We start from the raw sequence: 25,802 nt of genomic DNA, 5'->3' as shown, positions 1-25,802 counted from the left end.
GTCGTTTCGTACCTTTTCATTTGATCACCCCTTGTGTATATATATATATATATATATATTCATTCCATTTTCAATATTCTTCAGATTTTGTCGAATCACTAATTGAGGGCGGAGGATATGAAAACCTCAAATCCTGCTTCATTGACGGAGAAAACAAAAAGGACTTAAAAAACTATTATTACAAGAAAAGCCACTACCAAATTATGTCAGGCAATGAAGGTGGTTTTGATATTTTTAGACCCGCTTGACCGATTAGATTTCGATAACGTTTATGTATTTAAATCGGGCATAATATTTTTAAACAATATTAATATACTGTGACAAAATTTCGTAACGCCTAATGCGCATATTTTTCATTACATTTTCTGGCAAAGAAAAGTATGGTTTCAACAGCTTCAAATCTGCAACATCCTGTTTTATGATCGACTCAAAAAGGTGCTTTGAGAGGGAAATAAAACATTCGAAGTCAAGCTTGATCAATAACACTTCTAAGAAGATAATAGCGGACAGAAAGCATCAGAACATTGAATATAGCCAAATCGGCAAGCAGCAAACAAAGCCATGCTGGGATTTCAATGGCTATGTTCCCCTTGAAACAAGCGACAGAGGTAAGCAATGAAGGTTTTAATTGATTTTCTCAATTATAATAGTCACAGTTTACCCAGGTAGCAAAATGTTTATTTCCACAAAGCAAAAACCTTTTAATGTGAACCTAAGAAGGTTTGTAATGCGGTTTACGTGTAAATCTTCTAACCTTAAAACGAGATCTGAGACAATTTGCTCTATTTATTCTATGCACATTACCGTAACCTTGGAAAACAACCTTCTATATAAAAACCGCAAAGTGAGATTGGCTTAGGGTTTTTAAGAGCGAAAAATCCTTTAACAAAGCTAGTCTCAAGGTGAAAATAATCTTAAAACTAGGTAATTATAAAGTTTCTTTTCGCAAAGTCTTGTATCCTCAGCTAAAATCCACCTTGTCATGAAATTTTAATGGATGATGCAATTTGATCCTATCGCTAGTGTGATGTCAGCTGAAATGTCATGATGGACCTAAGTGACCATTTTACCTAAGGGACAATGTTTTTTAAGAAATAATTTTTAATCCTTTTAGAATGAAAAGTTTGAAACTCCAATATTTTTGCTCAATTGAAAAAAGGTTTTTAGTACAAACATTTTCGTGTCAGTAAAAAAAAAAAAAATTCCGACACAACGTTGGCGGTTTCATGCTTTCTGGGATTGTACTTAAAACGATAGTAAAATGACCTGAGTTATGATTAAATGATAGTTAAGATTAGAGATAAAATCATTATTAGAAAAGATTATGATTACCCTAAAGTGCTTTTCTAGAATCTTTTTCTTTTCTTCTTCATTTTTTAAATTCGAAATTCAATGTTACAGATTTTCATTCACCATATGTTTTAAAATTCTGTGTTTTTATTTTGTGAAGTATGAAGCATATTCAATTAGGATTTTAATTGTCGAACGAATAAAAATTTTAATCGGCTTCCAAGGCAGACACTTAAGTATTTTAAAAACATTCACTAAACTTTTCTTGTGTTACAGAACTGTTACATTGGAATGAAACTAATTACAGTATTCCTCTTTCAATTACACCAGAAAAAGGACCTTTCATAAACCACGAATTAGATTCTTTAAGAAAAAACTACACATTATCAACCGATTATCAAACAAGACACAGCTGTCGATTTTTTTAGAGGTAAGTCTATATTAAGGCATTTTACAACTATTTTAAAGCATTTTAATAAGGTACAACTTGCTTTTAGCAGTTAATCGAAAGATTATTCAAAGTATGCGCTTTTATTTTATTTTATAACCATCGTTGAACAGCCGACACAATTTAGGGTTTACGACTACCAATGTTCAACTCGGTAGCCTTGTAATTTTGAACCCAATCCAGAAGACAAGGGAACACCTGGATTGAGTACTGGGAGAAATTTGCCCTCGTGGAGAACTTTTTGATTTAACTAACCCGCATTTGCGTTACATAGAACGGAAAACCACGATTACCTTCCACGGTTAGCGCGACGTCATGGGGACTCTAACCCATAATCCGTCTACCAGTGAGGATATTTTACGTCAGTACTGTGGTCGGTGCAGAATTTGAATAAACCAGCCTTCGCCGGGATTCGAACCCGGTTCAGCTCATTGGGAGGCGAGTGCTCTATCCTCTGAGCCAACACGGCTCAAAAGTATATGCTAGTAAAATACTATCATGCGTTAAAATATATATATAATAAAAATAATAAACGTGAGTGCTTTATAATTGATATCGAAAGAAGCTTTTTGACAACCATTTTCTTTTTCATATATAGATTTTCTTATTAAGATTCATGGACTCCATGAATCTATATATGAAAATGAATGCTTGTCTGCGTCTTTTATTCGCTATCACAACGCTCGAATAAGCCATATGGGAAGAAGACCGGTTCCATGTCTTGAACCTCCCCTCGGTTGTATAGGAATTTACTACGATATTTTCCCCTTTCTTAATATTTTTCGTATTTAATTGTCACAAATATTTTCTTAAAATTTCCACGACGTTTTTTCTTGTAACTTTGTTCAATGTAGTTTTCAGTTCCCGAACTTAAAAGTTTTTAAATTTATAGGAAAATCGATGCAGAAACTAGCATACTTCCTTCTCCTATGACTCTCCACACGCTAATGGTGAAAGCATGCGCAGTGTTGCCATAGGTAGAGAGTTCTACTTGAAGTTTATGCACTGTATATAACTGGAATTTAGAAATTGTGCATTGAGGATTGAAAAGGAATGATTTAATCATTTGAATAAAGGTGGTAATGGATAATGGACTTAGTCATAAATTTGAGGACTGATCAATGCATTTAACAAAACATTGTACAAACAGTACTAAAAAAATACCCTGAAAATTTTTTTGATTCAATGATTGGATTTCAAAATATCTTCTGCATTAATTAATTAGCTTTGTTATTTCTGTGGGGATCACGTTATTATGGATGGTCATCATATTTCACACTGCAGAGCACTTCCTGAGAGTTCCTTGGTCGAGCGTTATTGGAGACAATGACTTTTTTTCTTTCTTTTTTTTTGTTCATGTCTTTTTTCCCCTTTAAGTCAAGTTCTCCGCCTTTGGAAATTTTAAAAAAATTAATTAGCAAATTTGTGATCACCCCCTAAAAAGATTGAGTCATAGAACGTGAAGATTTCGTAATTATCTATATCATACTGACCCTGGTCAAATTCTTAGACACTGAAAAAGACTCTGTGTAAAATCTTAATTATCAGGTAATACTACACAGCTTTATTGTTTTACGCGACTGAAACCGGTTTGCCCTTGTTTACTTTCGTGTATCAATTGGCTAACATTGTAATGCAATACATTAAAAATAAGAACAAATAGGAAGTATATAAAAAATCTCCCGAACAAAAAACCATTACATGTATGTTTAAATATAAAAGTATTGCATACAAACTCGAGCAAAACATGTCATTATTAAAACACTACAGTGCATTTATTAATTTGGTCGAATTATTAATAATATACTAGCATAATATCCGATATAATAAATATTCTATCTTTAATAAATCGTCTAATTTATCCAATCGTCAAATTTATATTATATATTATCTAATTTAACCAATTAATACACGAACGTANTTAACCAATTGATACACGAATGTAAACAAGGGCAAACTGGTTTCAGACATATAAAAACATTTTACATTTTTATAAAATATGACTATGAGTGGACATTTTGTTATAAATTCGGTACACTGTGAGATATTCGGAACACTGTAATTGGGTGGGAGGGTAAATATCATTTTAAAAATAATATTTTTTTTAAAAAAATAGTTCAAATCATGGCAAATTTTGTTCAATACCAAAATCCATGCCTTTCCAGGTGCACAGATACCCTATATATTTATTAATTTTAATAGAGGGAATACTTAAAAGTAAAAAAGAAACAGCTGAACATACTAAAATAATGCTGTAATAAATTAAATAGTTTAGTATAGCTGAAATATAATCCTTAAATGTCCCATAGATTACGCTTTGAGTGGTAACCCTTTTTTAAAAGACGAAAATAAGAAACAAAATCACCTGCATTTTACGAGACTTTTAAATTCCCCGTATTTTACAGGTTTTCCCTGTAGAGCGGCAAACCAGGTTGAACATTGAAAAGGTACATTTCTTGAGCTGGCATTTCGTGCCATATCCAGAGAGAAAAGCTCACTGAAGACTTGTCTCTCGAATTATTGATAATCGTATTGCTTTATAACATGAAAAAATTAGTTTCTCACTGTTGTCAATGCATTGAGAGACAAAATCATATGACAGATAAGATCCTTAATTATCATTGAACATCCAGATTTCTTTAGTTGTCATAATTAAAGGAATAAAATTATCAGGATAGTTTTTTCATGTGAAATATTTCATTATTAAATATTTAACAGTGTTTATCTATAATATTTATTTATCATCCTTTCTTAATATTCTCAGCTTTTATAATCTCTTGAATGTAACTATTATTACAAATAAAATAGTTAAAACTAAAAGCGATGCTCCTTTAAGTTATAGTAACCTTATGATACATTTAAGACAAGTTTTTTGGGGGGTAACATTATATGTGAACCAACTACATCATTTAACAAGTTTTAAAAGTACTTGTATTTAAATTAACATTGAACAAAATGGGTATAATTGAAATATGTTTATAAAAAAGCAAATTATTTTTTTTTAAAAAATTATATATTTAAAAATTTTACGTCACAGCTTTTTTCTTTACATTTCGTCTCTATTGACCATCGAATAATAATTTACATCTATTATAACATTAATTATTAATATTACCATTAATTGCATTATTATTTGTTATTACATTATTTACATCAAATAATAATTACATACTTGTTATTATTCCAGAAAAAACCTAACAATATTAATCAAATCAGACTTTTAAAAAAATCCCAACCACGAAAAAGCATTTTTAAATTATGCTGTAAAAAAATTTTGATAAAAATAAAATGACTTAAATCACGCAAACCCTGCAATAAAGTAAACAATAGGAGGCACAGCTACATTTTTCCAGCTTCTTTTATTTACATAAAAACTACAGTTTGATATGTACAATATTATGTACAATATAGTACAATATTATGACCTCCAAACTTTCACACTTCATTTATCTGAACAATACTAGAATATAATCAGAAAAATTTGACGAATAAAAAAATATAACCAGAACACATAGACTGATTTTTCCACAAAAAATAATCAGCCTTTAAGCACTCAGAAAATACTTTTAATCACTTTCCAAAGAAAAAAAATTATAATCATAATTAGGATCTGTGCAGCAATAAAAAATTTTTCTATCATTTAAAGCTCTTAGTTTATGACCATCAAGTCAATAAAATTCAAAACTCTTTTCACAAAATCCTGATAAAATGACTAGTTTCAGATAAATATTGCAGAGAAAAGTGTGAAAATCACGTTTTTTTTTTGTAATTTGGAATGACAATTGAATGACATTGCAAAGAAAAATATCTTTTTTCAAAAGATAGAGAATTAAGCACTTTTTACAAACCCCGAATAAAAAGAGCACTTTTAAGGGCTTTTAAAATATGTAAATCAAAAATAAGCACTTTTTAAAAGCACTATGCACCCTGATAACACATATAAAAATAATAAAATATCTGATAAGAGGCATTTCCCTCTTTAACTTTAATTCTCCAGCCTCTTTAATTCATTTTGAAAAGTCCAATAGTATGTTCAGCCCTTAAACTTTGACTTATTTTTATTATACTTGAATGTAATCATAAATATCTCAAAAAAAATTTAAAAAAACTAACAAATTAATTAATAACAATTAAAAAATAAAGTAACAACAATAAGAGCCACTGTCCAATATATCTAATCTAAAACAGCAGCAAACACTTGTGGTGGAAACTGTTCCAACTCTAGATTTAATTGTTTTCTTTTTATACATTCATTCGTTAGCTTAACGAAATGATTAATAATGTCGGGCAAAGTTTTGATACAGTGAACATCCTCAGAACACACAGCATTTTCCGACATTATTTAAAGTTTCTTTTATTTAAAAAAAATTTTCAATAGTATGTTCTGCCCTTAAAACTTTCAGGCTTCTTTTTATTATACTAGAATATAATCATAAAAAAATAATAAATTAACAATTAAAAAATTAATTAATAACAATGACAGCCACTGTCCTTGCTACAGTATATCTTTAGTCTAAAACGGCAGCAAACACTTGCGGAGGAAACAATTCCAAATCTAGATTTAATTGTTTTCCTTTTGTACATTCATTTGTTCGCTTAACGAAATGATTGATCAAGTCAGGTAAAATTTTGATACAGTCTACATCCTCAGAACACACAGCATTTTCCTGACACATCTTGAAGTGAGGACAATTCTTACTTTCATGTTTAAGGACTTCAATGAGAGAAGAATTTTCACTCTTTATCAATTTCCTCAGATGGTAGATGTTATAAATGTGAGCATAATAAGTTACCAAGAAATGTAAGACATGACAATAAAAGGCATATTCTTTAAAGTTCTGAAAAGTAGGAATGTCCAGGTCAGCTATAGTCTTTAGTGAGATGGCAGACTTATCTGTATCAGTATTCATAGATAATTCTCTTAGAACTTGCTTCATTTCTTTGGAAGCATAATGCATCGGTTTTCGACCATATTTATCCTTTATTTCCAGTAGTTTGGGGCCTGACAAAAAATTAAATGAACTTTTAATGTAAATTGTTTCGCAAAAATTCATAAAATACTAAAATAGAACACAAAATTAGCAAAAAATTACAAGTTTGTATAAAAAAAAATAATAAAAAACAAAATCAACAAAAAAGTTGTGATCGCCTTATTACAATCACTGGTTACCCATTGGTCAAATGCTTTTTCCTTTTTGGATTGAAACTTCTGGACTCCTTTAAACGCCACAACATTTAAAATTACAGGTTGCAAAAACTGTCTCTATTGATGTTTGTCCTCTTGTCGTCGGATAAGTTTTCAAATTCTGCCCATATACGTGTTTCAAGACGAGATTAAATATTTTTCCGTCTTCAGTATTCATATTTATATTAAAATCACCGTCAAGACAGTAATTATAAGTTAATAATGAAAAGAATATAAAAATCCTTTAAATTATTATTATGTAAACACATTAAAAATGACTTCAGGTGCAAAGAAAAAGAAAAAACTTGTCTGGAAAAAAATAAATTAAGAAAGTTTCAAAATTAGTCTGCTTTTGTTAGACTGATTTTTTGATGCTTACAACTATTAAAATCACTGTCAAGACATTAATTATAAGTTAATAATAAAAAGAATGTAAAAATGAAAAAAAGAATTCTAAAAAAATTATAAAACAACAGCAGTTGCCACAGCAACACATGCAATGATGAGGCATATGCACTGTTTACTATTACTCTTGAACACAGGTGAAAAGTGTGATGACATCCAAATAAGGTGTGCACGCCACCAAACCCAAAACAATGCCCATTTGGCCAATAGGTATAAAAAAACTCAAATTTGAATTTTTCAGAGATTGTTTTATAGTATAGAATAACAAGTGCAGACTGAATTGAGTTCGAAAAATGTAATTTTACACAGAAGTATAAACACTTTTAATCTTTTACTTTAAAAATGTGTATTCCTATTTCCATAAGCTAGCAATGTAGTTTTATTTTATTTGTAATAATTTGTAAATTATTATTTTTAAAAAAAAGCTTGTACTTCACTCATTTAAGTAAATTTTCATTCGTAGAAAGTAATTCTGTTGATTTCAATAGTCATTCAGCATTTGGAAAATTATAAGAAAAAGTGAGGTAAACATAGTGTTTATTTTCATCAGCATCTCTATACATATGAACTAAAACAAACTTAGATATCTTAATAAAACTACTGCATATAAATAATATAGTTTAAAAATTTAGTACTAAATATTAAATCAATGTAGCATGATAAGAAAAATAACAAAACTAGAGAACAAATATTAAGGATTTTTATTTTTATTATTTTTTTTTGAAAAAAAAAATTGGGGACCTAAAAATAGTAGTTTATCATAATATAAGCATGTACCCCCTCAAGTAACAGTGTCAATAATTTACTTTTCTAAAAAATAAAAATATATTAAATTGGATTAATCTAAATAACACAATTCTGTAAACTACATTCACCTTACAATCCCAAACAAAAACCAAAATAGTAAATTTGAAGGATTTTATTTCTAATGATTGTAATAGCTTTAATTTTTCTTTCTTTCAAATAATGTGCAATGTGCCCATTTTTGAATTAAGTATTCGCTTCTTAAAAATTACTTTAATAAAGCATTAATAACGATCAATTCCAGATATAAGTTGTCTTGTTTTGCAGTGGTAAGTGATCTACATAATGTAAAGCTTTATATTTCAAGCTTTGCGTTAAAGATCTTCTACTGCACAAATATTCTGCAACAATTGAGAAAAATAAACAATTCAGATCAGTATTGTTTTAAAATGACAGAATTACTATTGTTAATAAAGACTACTACTATTGTTGTAAAATGACAAAATCTCATTTTAATAGTTGCCAACATAGATTGGAAAAAATCCAGTAGATATTACAAAATATAAATTTCATGATAATGTAATAAATATGTTAAAAGTAGGGAATTTTAGGGATTTTTATCGTCATTAAAATAAAAAAACTGCAATATTTTCCAGTTATGACATTAGACATACTTGAAATGTTATGTATTATGTTTACTCATAATTTCACATATTAATAGGCATTTAATTCATCAAATATAGTAAGAAGATTTTTTTAAAATTAATTCAAAAAGAGAGTTCTGAATAAAAATAAACAAAACATTTTAGAACAAAAAAAGTTTTTGAACTGATTTCTATAAATGAGGTTCGCTTCATTATGCATTAGTGATACTTAATTAAATATTCAAGCAAGCAAGCAAGTAATAATCTCTACAAAAATTGTATGTCAATAGGGATTTTTTTTTAGGAAAATTACTTAATTTTAGGGAATTTTCAAAAATGTACAAAAACGAGAATTTTAATCAAACCAGTAGACCAGGAGAAATTGGCAAAATCCAGTTAAGTTGGCAGCAATGTATTCTGCAAATTGAAATTTCAAAATAAAAATAAATAAATAAAATAGGAGATATCTTTATGAAATAAATATCAAATTATGTATGAATGCCAAGATAAGGAAACAAAAATTATTGGCAGCATGTAAAATTTTCATCCCAACTTTGACATAAATCAGTTGACATGTTCAGATGGAAACATAAATTGTTTCTGCAGGGGTTGTTCTATAATGTATGTTCCGATTTTAAATACCTTTCGTTTTATGGGTAAAATGCAGATTCGTAGCTACTAGATATTGGCAAGCCTAGTCAGGATTGTCATTCAAATCTGTGTTTGCCCTGTATGTATATTAAGAGGAAACTCTGCTCTTGAGTAACTTAGATTAGTTTAGCTATACTAGTTTTAATTGCTGGAAAAGCTTAAAGAAATAAGGAGCAGCTTAACCTACTTAAAACAAATAATGCTATAGTAAATAAAATAGTTTAGTATAGCTAAAATATCCCATAGATAGCGTTTTGAGTGGTCACCACTTTTAAAAGACAAAAATAAGAAATAAAATTCCCTGTATATTCCCAGTTTGTCAAGAAAAAACTCAAACTTCCCTGTTATTTTAGGTGATTGATTAAAATTACCTGTTGTATTTTCCAGGTTTTCCCTGTGGTGTGGCAACCCTGATATTTACTTTCTTTTAAAAGATTAAATTTATATTTAAAAAATAAAAGACTAAAGTAACATTTTTTTTAATTAAACAGAACATAACCAAATCAAAATTCTCGATGGTTTTATATTGATGGACCAACATAATCTTGATGGTAACCATCAATAATTCTATCATGAATCATTATATTTTTTGATGTTAAACAACATAAGTTACCATCAATAATTCCATCATGAATCATTATATTTTTTGATGTTAAACAACATAAGTAACCATCACCCCAATGTAGGAATTTGGACTGATTTATGAGGGTCCATTATAAGAATAGCAACCTGCTTTGATGGTTTGTTCATGTTGAACCATCAGAAATTTCCATCATATTTTCTTAGAAATCAAATGTTGGTTTGATCATGAACACCCATCATCCCAATGAAGGAATTCAGAATAATTTATGATGGGCTAACATAAAAAAAAAATCAAATTGTTTTGATAGTATATTCCTGAGAGCCAGCAATAATTTCCATAAAACCATCATGGAAATGTATAGTTGGAACCATCATGGATTGTTGGTCCATGAGAAACTTCTCTTGACAGCTAACCATTATGGAATTAAAGTAGCATTTTCTATCATGGAACGAAGAAAGTTTGTTGGTATATCAAAAAACACGAACGCATAATGGAATATGTTGAATGATGGTGACCATCAAATGATGTTGGACCATCATGAATCACAGTGAAACCAACATAAACCATCAAAATGTTTTGATGGACCATCAAGAATTTTGACTAGGGCTAAATAATAAGCCAACAACAGAAAATTACTTACCGCCATGCTTTAAAATACTTTTTGCGATGCTACATTTGTTTTCCTTCATAGCTATGTGGAGACTCGTCTGGCCCTCGCCATCAACTGCACTAAAGTTCAATCTATGTTTGGAATTTTCTAAAATAATTTTTAAAAAAAATATATAAATATATAAAATTGCCTTTAATATAACCAGAAACATTTAATCAAGTAAAAGTAAATACACATATTAGTTACAACTAGCAAAAAAAAGAGGTTATTTTTTCCAAAACATGTGTATAAATATTTCCCTCATCACAGAGAGATTTATAAGTGCTTTAAATTATGCGTTTTAAGAAGGCAATATAGCATTTGAAAAACTTTTCATGGCAAATGCTTTTTTGTCTAAAAGCATACTTTTAAATTTAAAGTTTAGAGAAAAGTAAGTTTAGGCAAATCAAAAGATAAAATGCTTTCAAAACATTAAAATGCAAACAAATTATAGCATGATTACTTCTCCATTGTGTAATGCAGTCATAATTTGTCAATTTGATATTGTGGGGATGTAATTAGCGAGCATGTCAACCTCCATCTATCAAATAAGGGTACCTGTACACTTTAGATTTTTCAAATTCGTGACTTTCCATCACTAATTCCAAGAATTTTAGCGAAATTATTTTCTCCAACAAAAAAGCAACAATAAATTTAAAAAAACATTATAAAAGCATTAATTGAAATAATAGGTATAACCAAAACTGTTATACTCTGCATCTTCATACTTATGGATTTTAAATTTCAAAAGCGGAGTAAAGAAAGAGTTGAAGAATTCTTTTCTTTTTTTCTGTCGAATTATATTCCAAAGACACTTTTCTCGTTCATTGGAAAGGAAGGAAAAACTCCTGAATTTTCTGTTCTCATTTCGGAATAATAAAAAAATAGCCAATGACTTGCCTGCTTTAGCTAGAATCTTAAATTGTTAAAAATAAATAATAACAAAAATTCTGAAATCACAGAAGTTTAAAAGACAATTCCCTCTAGAAACGATGTTTTTTCTTTCATTTTTTGAAAAACATCATAATTTTGAAGAACACGATGAAAACATTTTATATTTTAATAAAATATGACTGTGAGTGTAGATTTTGCTACTAATTCAGATATTCAGAACACCATGAAATTGGGGAAGAGGTCAATTTCATTTTAAAAATTAGATTTTTCAGCGGGGAAGTGCCATATCGACTTCATACCTGTTGTAATATCTCCCTAACAACAANACAAATTTTGTTCAATACCGAAATTCATGACTTTCCAGGTGTGCAGACACCCTGTACCTCTAGATAAAATAACATGTCTTATATACCAGTGAATAGGTATTTAACATTAATAGTTAAATACCTATAAATGCCACATAACACTCCTTCGAGAATTTTATCTGTGATAGAATTTGATGAACGAATACCACTAGTTGATTAATGCTGTTTGTTTACTTTTTATAGCTCATTATTTATTGTCTGGGAGAATTATATTTACATCACCAGAATTAAGGATTTTTGAGCGTTATTTGGTAAGCAAATCAGCTGTTTAATATGGGTGATGTTTGCTAGTTCATATCAAGTTCGGGTCACTAATAAGGGGACATAATTATTGACCATGTCAACCTTCATCTATCAAATGGTACCTCCAGATAGAATCAAGTTAACATGTCTTATATACTAGTAAATAGGTATTTAATATTTATAGCGGCAGTTACGCCACAATATTTTGAAAATTTGTTTTCAGCATTACATACTTCTTAGTTTATTCTTGATTTGCCTGAACTCATTTTTTTCCAAACTTTAAATTACGAACACAGATAAAAGCGAATTCGTCATGAAGGGTTTCTGCACTGTTGAAGCAATTTTGATTATATGTTCGACCCAACATTTAGTCTGGTTAAAAGTTACCAACGTTCCCAATTTTTTTTCGTCGGTAAAAGCAAATTTGTTATAGTTATATGCCAAGAGTAAAAACACTTAACAAAATTGGAAAGTATTTTTAACATAATTGGGACTAAAAGGGTAAATAAAGTCATGCAAGATGAACAATTACCTGAAGAACACTCGTTAATTAATATTTTGTAACATACATTCTTTTCTAAGCTAGAAAGGCAAGCCACATGTAAAGGTGTTTGGCCCAAATTATTTTTTTCATTGACATCTAGAGTTGCAGAAGAACACAATTTTATGTACAGATCTGCAGGTCTATTTGTCCTGATGAGCTCATGAAGCTCAAATTTACCTAAAATATAAGGGGTCTGTATATTACTCAGAAGTTCTTTTTTGAAAACAAAACATTAATATCCACCACCACTAGATTGATCCCAAAATTACTACTCAGAAACATTAATATCCATCACCACTAGGTTGATCCCAAAATTAGAAGTTCAAAAATCCAAACAGCCAAGTAGAATTGCATGAATTAAAAATAATAATTAAAATAAAAATATTTAAAGATTACAATTTTAGTTAGATTTTTTTTCTGCTCATGTTGTGAAAAAGAATTAATAAAATCATTCAAGCATTGGAGAAAAATCTAAATGCATCTTCCTAAATGCACATCTATGTATTTAAAATATGTTTTGTAAAAAAAACTGCAGTCAAAATAGTTAGTATTGACCTCGTCAATTCAAAATGTTCAAAATTTAAATAGGGTTCACACTCAATTTCAGAAGAAGAAAAAATTCCCTGACTATTTCCAGTATGTCGGATAAATTTTAATGGAAATTCATACCATATTTTATGGATAACATGCAGTTTTTCAACAGAAAACTTTGATTTTTTTGAAATTTCATAAAATAAATATCAAAAATGTTAGAATTATTTTACTCGAATCTCAATAACTGATTACTGTTACCAGCAATTCTAAGACTGGCTATTTTCCAGGTAAAATAAGGAAGTTTTCCAGGGTTTCTTTTTTTTATTAAAAAATGTAATCTTCCCTGATTTTAAGAGAAAAATTTGGTCCACGTCACCAAATTTATACTTATTACTTTTATAGTTGACTGATACCAAGCACCTTTTTTTATCAATTTTTTAAACCCGTGGAAACTTTTGAACGCAATAAAAAATTTGTTTTCATTTGGTTTTTATTTAAACATTGTAAATTTTCTTTTAATAAAATGTCTAATTCAAATTCATATTGCTCCATAAAATGCATATTTCATTGCACTTTCATTCCGTAAGCTTCTTTCCGATTAGAATTTATATCCCCCTTCTAATATTTGTGTATATATATAAATATATATATATTTGATAAATTAATTATTGTGAAAAATGGAAAAATTTTAAACAAATGCAACAGTTTTTTTAGTTTAAATAAAAACAAATAATTGAAAGTATTTAATCTTCTGAAAATATGTTATAAAGTTTATTTATAAAAATATCTGGTGCTTTGATAAAAAATATTTGGTGCTTAAGACACTAATGTTTAGATAAACATTATCATATTTGCAGCTAACATGACTAAATAGGAATGCGGCACTTTGTTAATCTACGTGCTGTATAAGTGAGGGATCCTTCTAACATTGTTTTTCTTTCATTCGAAATTTGTGTAATTAAATTAACAGTTAATCCATTTGGTGAGGTTCAGATAATTCGAACTCTGTTAATAATCGATCTATATAGATGGATAGATAGATAGATAAAAAAGATGATATAATTTCTTCATCAGCTCACACGATTATATCCGCAAAAAGGAGTGCTGTATAATATTGTATCAATATAGCCAAGGCAAAATATATCAACAAAATAGTGTGAGGAGCACTGAAAAATTTTTTTTACAAACAAAATAGAATAGAGCACATAAAGTAATAAATATGACGCAAAAAACAGAAAAGAAAATGTAAAGAAAAAACAGAACAAAACATAAAACGAAATGCATAAAGCGAGTAGCAAATTCAAATGAACTTAAATGAACGGGAAAATTTTCATAACAAGATTGCCAGATTACAAAATATGAAAACAGAAATACAAATTTAGGTGAAAGCGTAAACAGAGGGTTTTTGTTTTATAGCACGTTCTTAATGCAGTACTGAAGTGTGTTTGATTTGTTAGTTACCAAGAATGGTATATATATATCTATCCAGGGAGCAGAGCCCCACTTTTGAGATATTTCCATAGTCACTGATTGGGAACATAATTTTTTCGAGTAAAAAAGTCGTCATTTATAAAATATAAATAGAAAAATGTACTAGTATAAAAAAGCCTAAATAATTCAGTTATGAAACTAATAAACTATAAAAAAACTGTAAGAGGTTAACCAGATTTGCATATCACATGTTTGACGAAAGATAACTAAAATTTTGTGTAAAATGTTTTATTTATGAAAAAATTGGCTAAAATTCTATTTTTTTATATATATAAAAAAATTCATTACAGTGCATAACATCAAAAAATTAAAGCAATTTTCATAAAAATTACGAAACAAACCATTTTTTAAAAAATGGGAAACATGCAGTGCCCATTAAAGTATTTATATGTAAGAAAATGAATTTGGTAGATGGTAATATTACTTTTTTTTTTAATTTCATTGACAGGTTTTATTAGAATTTTATTTTATGGTGTTTTGATTTACTTCTCCTTAAAAAAAACTTTCTAAAACAACTTTTTAGTGAAAAACTGAAACACTGGTAACTTGCAAGAAAAAAATAATAATAACCAGAATAAACACTAAGTGGAGTGAAATTTCTTGAACCATATAATCTAATTTTTTTTAAAAGACATATATCCCCCCCCCACACACACACAACTATGCAATTTAATTTCTTGAGACATTAAAACAGTTTAAAAGAAACATTATTTTATAAACTGCAATAAAGGTGTTGAGAATTTGAAAAATAATCTCACGTTTAAATAAGAATAAAATGATCATCTACTTACAAGGAAAGGCTATTTTTTTAGAATCCAGAAGCATAAATGGAAAATAAAATTAAATATTTACAACATTTTTGTTAGTTACAACTCCAAAATTTGATAAAAAACTTACCATCATTATGGGTTGGTGCAGCCTGTTCATTTTCTCTGCTCTCATCTTCTGGTGACCTATAGGGATAAGGAAGTTATAAAACACTTAGATAATTAAAAATTCCACTTAACTAATTTTATATAGTTTGTCTACTGTAAGAACTTCTTCCACTACAAAGCCGTCTGCTGCTATAGAAACAAGAATAGTGCATTTCAGGGAGGGTAGATTCCTTCCCTCCAGAAATAACACAATAGATGGAAGAAAAATATACTCTTTTATGACTAGGGGAGTTTTTACTTTAGCAGAGGTCTGTCCACACATTTTGTGAAAGGTCAGTTTTTGTAAAATTGCGAAAAAATTACTCATAATTTGTGAATATAAAATAAACTTTAAGTCTCATTCTTTCAACCAGGGTCCTGCTTTTGTGAATTTGTGCAAATAGGGTCCTGTTATTGCAAAAAACTTTTTCAAGGAGTTTTTAAATTGTAAATACAGTCAAACCCCGCTGAACTCCCGGATATAGTGAACGAAATGTTCTGTCCTCTGACGGATGTTATTTTTTGTGGATATAGTGAACTTTTTTCTGTCTTCGACTGATTTTTAAAAAAAAATTTTTTTTATTAATTTGAAATTTCTACTTCAAATTAAATACATAAACCGATTTTCAAAACCATCTATAGAGGGGAAAGTAGTGATAAGTATTTTTTCTTGTTTGCTTCTTTTATCTCACTTTCCCATCCCTAAACAAACCAAGCAGATGTTTCCAACCCAGGCAGACGATGCACCTGTAAGGTGTCAGCGTAATCAATATGCATTTTTCTCAGAGGGAATGAGTAATTATTTATTATCAGTCAAAGAGTTGGACACTAATATGTGTTGATAAAGCCCTCATTTCAACTCCTTTTTGCTCTCAGTTCAGTTAAAATAAATCCTGCAAACAAGTGTCTCAAATTTAACTATGGCTAGCAGTAAACGTAAAACGTCCTCCATTGATGACAAAATGAGCATAATCAGAAAAATTTAAAATGGATGCAATCAAGCTGATATTTGCAGGGAATATAAACTATCCAAATCTGCAGTTTGTAATATATGGAAAAATAGGCCATTAATAATTTCTGCTCATGAAAAAGATTTAGATGGTGGAAAAAAGTTGAGAAAAGCAGATCACAAAGATAATGAAGAAACATTGTTGAAGTGGTTCACCAATCGAAGAAGCCGCAATCTTCCAGTATCTGGCAAATGTCGAAGAATTTGCTAAGCGATTTTATGAGACTACTTTTATGTGCTCGAATGGCAGGTTAGACAGGTTTAAAAAGCGGAATAACAGAAATTCAGGAAAAATTATCTGAGAGTCGGGAAGTGTTTCTGATGGTGAGGATTGCTCATCAGCTAAAGATTACTAATTTTTTAGTATGCAAGACGAAGAGTTATGGAAAAAAAACACATTTTTTGCTACTACAGTACAGAACCCGTTATCCGGAAATCAGAAAAACGGAAAACCAAAAAACCGGAACGAAATTCGATAAATTTTCTCGCCATTTTTCTTAAGAAAATTTTTTTTTCCTCATAAGATTTCAGGATTTTTCTTTCTTTTTTGAAAGATGTTAACTTACCATTATTTTGGAAATTATCATTAGTGCATTAATTCATTGTTTTTTCTTCTTTTTAAGATTATTTCCAAATATTTTTTTTTTTTAGTTGAGTTTGACAATAAAAAAACGGCTTTTTGTAGCGGTTCAGAAAACCGGAAAAATCAGTTATCCGGAATAGCAATGGTCCCGATCGTTCCGGATAATCGGTTCCCTACTGTACATAATATTTTTCAGTCATTTATTTGAATAATGTGTAATAAAAGGGAGGAGTTAAGGAACCATTAGTTAAATTGCCCGCATAATGGATATAGTGAACTCCCGGTTATAGTGAACCGACACTTCAGTCCCTTGAAAGTTCACTAAAGCGGGGTTTTACTGTATATACAAGATTATGCTCAAAACTATAAAATTATAATTAAAAAAAATTTTATTTTCAAAAATAAACAGCAATTGCTGCTACTAAATTAGAGATGCAACATACAAATATTTGGTATTTAGCCTATACCGCTGAACGCGGAATATTTATTTCAGACGAATAAAGAAAGAAGCGTCTGCCGAAGACAAAACTTAGTTCGTTTACATCTGTTTCTCTTTTTTCCCCTGGGAAGGGTTTATTCAATTAACAAAACAATAATGAAGATAAACAAATTTGTGAACGGTCCGATTAAAGGATAACTTATTTTGTGAAAGGTCCATTTTTAAGTTAAAATATTTTGCGAAGGGTCCGTTAACGGACCCAAATTTCTTCTAGTCAGACTCCTGTTTAAGGCAACATGCATTTTCATATCATTGAGATAAACTCAAATGCGAGGATCTATGTAAAGCTAATCCACTACCTGCCCTGCAAAGAGGGAAAAATTACAAAAATTACTGTGGTTTGACTAATGATGACAATGANTAGTTTTGAGATTTTTAAAAAAATAAACAGCAATTGCTGCTACTAAATTAGAGATGCAACATACAAATATTTGGTATTTAGCCTATACTGCTGAGCACCGAATATTTATTTCGGACGAATAAAGAAAGAAGCGTCTGCCGAAGACAAAACTTAGTTCATTTACATCTGTTTCTCTTTTTTTTCCCTGGGAAGGGTTTATTCCATTAACAAAACAATAATGAAGATAAACAAATTTGTGAACGGTCCGATTAAAAGATAAATTATTTTGTGAAAGGTCCATTTTTAAGTTAAAATATTTTGCGAAGGGTCCGTTAACGGACCCGCTGATTCAGGAGTTTTCTTGTTTTCTGGATTGATTCAAAATTATACAAGGCTACGGAGCTGAACATTAGTAGTCGTAAACCCAAAAACTGGGTTGGCTGTTCAAAGATGGATATAAAATATAAAAATAAAACATTATCTGTACCTTCTCTCATATAGAGAAAACATGGAAAAATATGAAGAAAAAATTTTAAAGTAAAAAAAAATTATAAAAAATTTTCTTTAAAAAATATTCAAAAATTAAAAAAAAAGAAAGGAAAAAAAATAATAAAAAGATGCAATCTCATCATCAGCCCACACGATTATATCCGAAAAAAGCGATTTCTAATATTGCATTAATATAGCCAAAGCAAAATATGCCAATACAATATGAAATAGAACAAAAAATGTAAAATAAAATTAACAAGCAAAAAATAGAAAATAAAAATCAAGAAAAAACAGAATAAAAAACTAAAATTGTAATATATAAAGCGACTGGCAAATTCAAATGTACTAACATTTACCAGCATTTTCTCAAAAATGACAAAAATTTGCACAACACAACGACTATACTATTGCACAACGATTATAAATTTGCACAACACAACGACTGTACTCTCAACTCTGTCTCTTGCAGAAAAAAAAACGCAGTTTTTTTTTTAAATCAACCTAATACAATTATTGCTTTTGGAGTAGCAACTTAAGCTTTAGAAGTGTAAACAGCAAAAACTTATAATTATTTGAACTTAATTTCTTCAGTACTGCAGAGTAGCATAAATAAACAAAAAACAGAAAATACCACTTTCTAAGAAATAGTTATCTAAAAAATTACTAATTAATTAAAAAAAAGTAACTTTTTTTAAAAACCAGAAGGTACAAGAAAGAGGGGTTGTCCACCGACTAGGTGGCTGGATGCAGTTGAGAGGGATCTAAAGATAATAGGAATAACTAACTGGAAGGCCATGGCGCAGAATAGATCAAAATGGCAAAAACTTATTGGGACGGCCTTGGCCTGTCATAGACTGTAGTGTCCAAGAAGAAGAAGAAAAAAATTACTCACAAATCATTTATTGTTTGCTTTTTTGGTCTGCCCTTTTTTCCAGTCGACAGTTTATTTGGGAACATATAGACGGTCACCTATAAACAGATAATGAATAATATTCAAGTAAGCATAAATCACAAATGTAATTTTACCTTACTTTAAACGATTTTAAATATTAATTTAAAAAAAGCACACATACTATGGTTTGTAATGTACACTGAGGAAGTTTACGAACAGATGGTTGACTAGAGTTAAGAAGTTCATACAGCGTGTACTCGCATACTTTGAACTGTACAGGCTTTGATGATAAATGATGTAAGAAGTGCTTAAAACTATTCAGACTATTGAAAACTTCTGAAACAAATTAAGAAAATCAAAATTAGAATTCTAATTCTTAAACTCTTTATTTTGAAATAAAAATACATAAGGGGATATTTCCATATCGTGATCTGTCACGCCAACTACAATCGCCAAGGTGCCGAATAGATTTTAAGATTGCAAATATTTTTTTTTTAATAAAACATGTAGATGTTTGCTTGGGGATAGCTAGGGGTCATACCTTTCAAATTGGTCTCTCTGTGATTTTTTTTTTTAAAGTTTCTCAAGGGAAGCTGACTTGCTAAGATTTGGATTTTATTCTTCCACAGATCATGATACGGAGGATATATGCTCTAATAAAACATTTTTTTTCTATTATTAAAAGATCATATATATATGATAACTCATCAAGAGAAAACTCAAAATATAGAGAAAACATGGAAAAAATTACAGAACAATGAAAAAAGGAAAAAAGAAAAATAATATTTAAAAACAATCAAAATTCGAAAAAAGAGGAAATTTTTTTTTTATAAAAATATAGAAAATAAAACATATAATATTTTCATCAGCTCACACAATTATATCCGCAAAAAGGAGTGCTTTCTAATATTGTATCAATATAGCCAAAGCAAAATATATCAATATAATAGTGTGCGGAGCACTATATATATATACATACATATATATATATATATATATACATACATATATATATATATACATACATATCTANCACACAGTTATATATATGAATTTTCAATAATAGGAAGAAATTTTTTTTATTAGTGCACACATCCTAATATTATTGTGGTTGGAGGAATTGCGAAAACATTGAATGAAATAGTGTGAAACGAAAGCTTTTTGCATAATTCATGGCAAAAACCGACATGATAAAAAATATTTCATTTTGAAAAAAGGAACATTAAGGGCTTTTTAAAAACACCCAATGAAAAAAGCACCTTTAAGTACTTTTTAAAATTAATATGCACCCTCTTAAAGAGTAATAAGCATCTCAAATCATAAATTAGGATCACTTTATCTCTTACCCTTGAAATAACTCCAAAACTACTGCTGAACTAGAAACTCACATTCAAAGAGTTCTAAGTCAAGTGAATTTTGCAATATGTTTGCGCCCTATCACTGCCATTAATGCCAAGTATATCCAACATGACAAAAACTAAAACTGAATAATTGAAATAACTTCTTTATAAAATGTTTTAACTGAAATAATTTTTTATATTTGATGTCCTACATCCCTGTGGCTGAATTTTTTCAAGCTATCTGCAACAAAACTCTCTACAGGGTGCGTAGCTAGATTTTTCAACAAAACATAAGCATCTTCTAAGTACATTTTAAGCACTCAAAACATATTTTTAATCACTTTCCAAAAAAAAAATCATAATTAGGATCTGTGCAGTAATAAAAATTACTTTTTCTATCATTTAAAGTTCTTAGTTTATAAACAAAAAAATCAATAAATTCAAAAATATTTTCAAAAACTTAACATAATCACACTAAAATAACTAGTTTCTGAGAAATATTGCAGAGAAAATTATGAAAATCATGCATTTTTCGTAATTTAGAGCAACAATCAATACGGCAAAAAAAAAACTTTTTTTAAAGATAGAAAATAAAGCACTTTTTATAAACCCGGAATAAAAAAGCACCTTAAAAGCTTTCAAAAAATGTAAATTAAACATAAGCACTTTCTAAAAACGCTACTCACCCTGTATCTAGCACTGTTATTGTTCTGCAAGATACTTTAAATAATAACAAACATATATGTTACTAATTTAAAATATCAAAAGTGCTGTGTTAACAATACAAAAAATTATAATTTTTTTTTAAATAGAACATGTAATAATTTTTTATTCTAATATTATGGGTGATATTCTCATATTTTGTTGCGGGGGGGATGCACAAATTATTTCCTTCTTCGCATTTTGTAAATAATCATCACAACAAAAAAATAATTAAAAAATCATGAAATCCGTAGCAGTAATCGCTGAAAAATAGATTGACGACGAAATCGCCCGAAACGGATTTCTGGGAAGCTTGATATGTTTGGAGATTAAGTTGTTGTAATAAATAATATCATATCTAAAATATTGGATTTAAAAACTATGGAGAAATCAACGGCGATAACTGTCGAAAATTCCATAGAATCATTGCTTCAAAAAGTAAATACTCAAATGCACGATTCAAATTTTCCATATTCTTTGAAATATGTCAGGATATTTAAAATACACATGAAAATCATTAATAATAAAACCAATAATATACAATCAAAACATTACATTGACTTACCATACTATCGGTGCAAATTGAGCACATCAAAAAGTGATTATCTAAATGCATGATTCAAATATTACGTGTAGAAAACTAAAGTTCTTTTTTTTACATTTTTAAAGAAAAATCTTTCTGCAAGAGCTGTGTAACGTTCTGAGACAATGTTGCCATGTTTCTGCCATAGGGTGCTACATTATTCAAATTTGTAAAACAAATCATGTTTTGCTTGCGTATTTATATGTGTTTAATTGAAACGAGAGTATGAAATAGGTTCGAAACATTTGATTTTTACTTTTGTCAGATTGGCAATCATAGAACTGTTGTACTAGTAAACTGATGATAACACTTATTATTTTCAAAAATTATAATAATTTTTTTAATGGAAATTCTTTAAAAAAGGGTTGCCACTCAAGTCTGGAAAAAAAAGTTTCCTGTATATAATATATACAATATATTAAGAGGAAACACAAAATCACTATGCAAGTGTATGTGCTATATCAGGATAACTAACACTAGTTTTAATTGCTGGAAAAACTTAGAGAAATCAAAAATAGTTCAACATACATAAAAAAAAAAATAATACAGCAAATGAAATAGTATAGTATAGCTGAGTTCTCTTTAAATAACTCATAATTCACACTTTGAGAGGCCAACATTTTGTAAAATAAGAAATAAATATTCTCTGTTTATAAGAAAAAATTCAAAATTCCCTGTTATTTAAGATGATTTCTTAATTCCCTGTATTTTCCAGGTTTTCCCTGTGGAGTGGAAACCCTGAAAAAGTTTTGTGATCAATCAAGTTATGAATTTTGGAACAGAATATATTTGTTGTAACTTCAGGGAAATGAGCCAAATTTACGAGAGAAGTGGACTTTGAAAGACAGTGGGCACATGTCTTTTTCCATAATTAGAAATATTTGAGAAAAAATTTTGTAATGGTCAGAAATTTTTGATTTTGAGCCTTATTCAGAATTGAAGGTTGAAAACTAACAATCTTTATTAGGGTATAAAGTAATTACATATTACCTTATTATGCATCATTCTATGACAAAAACAACTAGTTATCATTTTACAATGAGTAAATAAGCAATATTTACCATTTAGTTAGTTACATTTACTTTTATAATTAATTTGATACAAAACTGTTCACTAAATACATGATATAAATGAATATGAATCTGTGGCAATATTAAGAATTACATTTTGCATTATTACTAAATAATCTCGTAGCTAAAAAAAATATTTAACAAGATTTTTATAGCAACAAAATGAAATAAGATTTTCAAAATCAAGTTTGTGAATGAAGTTAAAATACTAACTGAGCAGAAAAATGAGTTTAAAATTTTATTCCAATAATATCAGTAACTAACACTGTAGATTGTAAAATCAAATCCATGTTAATTTATTAAAACCTACTTGGATTTTATAATTCTATAATTTTCTGCATTAATTTCATAATCTATTTATAGCCAACAGTCAATAACAGAACTGTTTATCTATTTAACAATGCATTTATTAGCAAAAACAAGCAGAGGGTACAGCCCCTTAGTAATAACATATAATTAAGTAGCATACTCTAGAACAATGACCACTGCACCGCAGCACTTTTGCGTGCCCTCAAATTCTTAAAGTATGCCACCAAATTTTAGAAAGAAAAAAACAAGCTAACAATTAATAATTATCATATAAACAAGTTAAGAAATCACAAAAAATAACAATTAATGTAAAAAAACTAACAATTAATAAGTATAGAAACAAACTAACAGTTAATAAAAAGCAAAAAAAAATAATAATAATGATAAAATTAAAAAAATAGCAATTAACTTGTAATTAATCCTTTAATAAACGTACTGTTGTGTTTTTAGTCAGGTTTTTAAGTTTTCTGAGAGGTACCAATTTTGCGAAAATTTAGACATAAGTTGCGAAAACTAAAAATTATATTAAAAAATCAACACAAAAATATGGATTAATCGTTTCTTACGGGATACAAAAATAAAATTTTAAGAAAAAGTTTTTTGTGAAATTTCCTAAAGTTGAATTTGTGAAAGTGCCGTTAAACGGTAGTAAATGTGGCCTGGACAAATCCTTGTCAGTACAAATTATTTTATATCAGATTCAAAATTATTATCATAAACTATTTTACACAGTTTCCAAAAAAATCCGCTGATAAATCGATTTTGAAATTTCGTTAAAAGTGTGCTGCAACAAAGAAAAGGTTGAGAATCACTACTCTAAAAAAATAAATAGAAACTAGGACTTTTTGCAATACCTTTACAAATGTTAAAAATGACCTTCACAATCTCGAATATACAAGGACTGTGACAAATCAAACTATCTGCTTTAATGTTTGAAGTCTCCGTTTTATCTGAGCTGTATTCTAAATGAACAATACACTGTATCATCAGATTTAGCAATTTATGCAGACTATGAAAGGCACTAATCTGTAAAAAAAAATATTTCAAATTAGGAACAAAAACTTTAATTACCACATATAAGGGGCGTTCAAATATTACATAAGTACCTAAATATTACATAAATTCAAATATTACACAAGGGGATTGAGATTTACTTATAATTAAGCAATCTAGGGAATATGAGGAAAATGAGCGATGCTTATGTAAGGCACTAAAATCCCCTTATTATCAAATTTTATTTAAGAACATTAAAAAAATTACAACTGAAAAAATTTGGAATTAAAATCAAGAAAAGAAAGAATTAGAAGAAAAAAATTTTTTTTTATGAGTGTAAGAGGTCAAGATTTTTTACCACAGTAGGAAAAAATGATAGATTTCTAAAAAATATTTTACTTAAAATTTTTTGAAGTGAATAACAAACTGTAGATTTTGTTAGGTGCAAAGTTAAATCTTCTATTTGTATTTAACTTTACAAGAACATTACTACAACAAGTAATACAGAAAAAATTTAATTCCTACTTAGGTCTACGAAGAAAATTTTTATTTTAGTTACTTTTTATTAAATAATTTTTCACTAATTTTAATTCTAAATCCAATCTAAAATAAATTAATTAAATTTAATTAATAAATTAATATTTGAAAAAAACTGTATTAACATTGAACTTGAGTGAATGAATAAAAATTATTTCATTAATTATTGAAAATTTGAACAAGATATATAAATATATATCGGGAGAGTGTGAACTAATAGTAGGAATTGAAAAAAAAAAAAGGCTTTTTGGTATCTGACAACTATAAAAGTATAAATTGGGTGACATGGACCACACGTGCTACCACGTAATGTTCTTTATTGAATTCATCTGACGCAGCGAATATAAAATAATTTAATATTTAAATGTGTGCAATAAACTATATTTTTTGTTCAAATTGAGCTATAAGTTAGAAATTATAACTGATGTTTATCTTTAAAATCTGAATCCCTTACAGTAAAATTTAAAACCATGAGTAACGCTTAACCAATCAAAAAATTTCATTTCGTTCTTCGCTCATTCTTATTTAACGAATGAATTAATATTTGGAATTGGAAAAAAACTGTATTAACGTCATGCACTACAAATTTAAAAAAAATTTATTTGAACTTGAGTGGATGAATAAAAAAGTATTTTATTAACGATTAAAAATTTGAACCAGATAGAGAACTAATAGTAAGAATTTAATAAAAGTGAAAGCTGATGCAGAAAATAAAAGATAAAAATTATTACAATTATTCAAAATTCAAGTCAACAAAAATAAGCATTTATTAAAAAATGTCAATACTATTATTTGAATATTATTTATACAGTCGAACCTGTTTATCTCGAATGTCACAGGAAAGGCGAAAAATTAGAGATAAAGAGGTTTCG

The 25,802-nt window shown here is 28.5% G+C and overlaps 2 protein-coding genes across 13 annotated transcripts in view; one reads left to right on the top strand and one right to left on the bottom strand.

The window, feature by feature from the left end:
- LOC107452357 (DNA-binding protein RFX6) overlaps positions 1-22,983 on the top strand; it is a 52,694-nt gene extending 29,711 nt beyond the window's left edge. For 5 of the 9 annotated variants that reach the window (XM_016068815.3, XM_016068818.3, XM_043049409.2 and 2 more), the window contains 3 exons: positions 375-608; positions 1,567-1,720; positions 4,144-4,558. In XM_016068815.3, coding sequence (XP_015924301.1) covers positions 375-608; positions 1,567-1,718 — 386 coding nt within the window. In that variant the 3' untranslated portion in view covers positions 1,719-1,720; positions 4,144-4,558. Of the gene's footprint in view, positions 1-374; positions 609-1,566; positions 1,721-4,143; positions 4,559-22,736 lie in introns of those variants that run through there. The other 4 variants (XM_071182944.1, XM_016068816.4, XM_043049406.2 and 1 more) reach the window with 3 other exon arrangements.
- The window catches only part of LOC107452356 (SMC5-SMC6 complex localization factor protein 1), a 42,515-nt gene continuing 21,791 nt past the window's right edge, over positions 5,079-25,802 (bottom strand). For 3 of the 4 annotated variants that reach the window (XM_043049405.2, XM_071182942.1, XM_016068810.3), the window contains exons 6-12: positions 24,255-24,426; positions 19,578-19,732; positions 19,397-19,473; positions 15,568-15,623; positions 12,634-12,822; positions 10,591-10,707; positions 5,079-6,740 (exon numbers count right to left, since the gene is read on the bottom strand). In XM_043049405.2, coding sequence (XP_042905339.1) covers positions 6,247-6,740; positions 10,591-10,707; positions 12,634-12,822; positions 15,568-15,623; positions 19,397-19,473; positions 19,578-19,732; positions 24,255-24,426 — 1,260 coding nt within the window. In that variant the 3' untranslated portion in view covers positions 5,079-6,246. The remainder of the gene's footprint in view (positions 6,741-10,590; positions 10,708-12,633; positions 12,823-15,567; positions 15,624-19,396; positions 19,474-19,577; positions 19,733-24,254; positions 24,427-25,802) is intronic. The other variant, XM_016068812.3, reaches the window with a different exon arrangement.

This window comes from Parasteatoda tepidariorum, chromosome 7 (assembly GCF_043381705.1).
Source record: "Parasteatoda tepidariorum isolate YZ-2023 chromosome 7, CAS_Ptep_4.0, whole genome shotgun sequence".
NCBI classification, from domain to species: Eukaryota; Metazoa; Arthropoda; class Arachnida; order Araneae; family Theridiidae; genus Parasteatoda; species Parasteatoda tepidariorum.
Note: the sequence above shows the minus strand (reverse complement) of the source record. Positions and strands in the feature narration are given on the sequence as shown.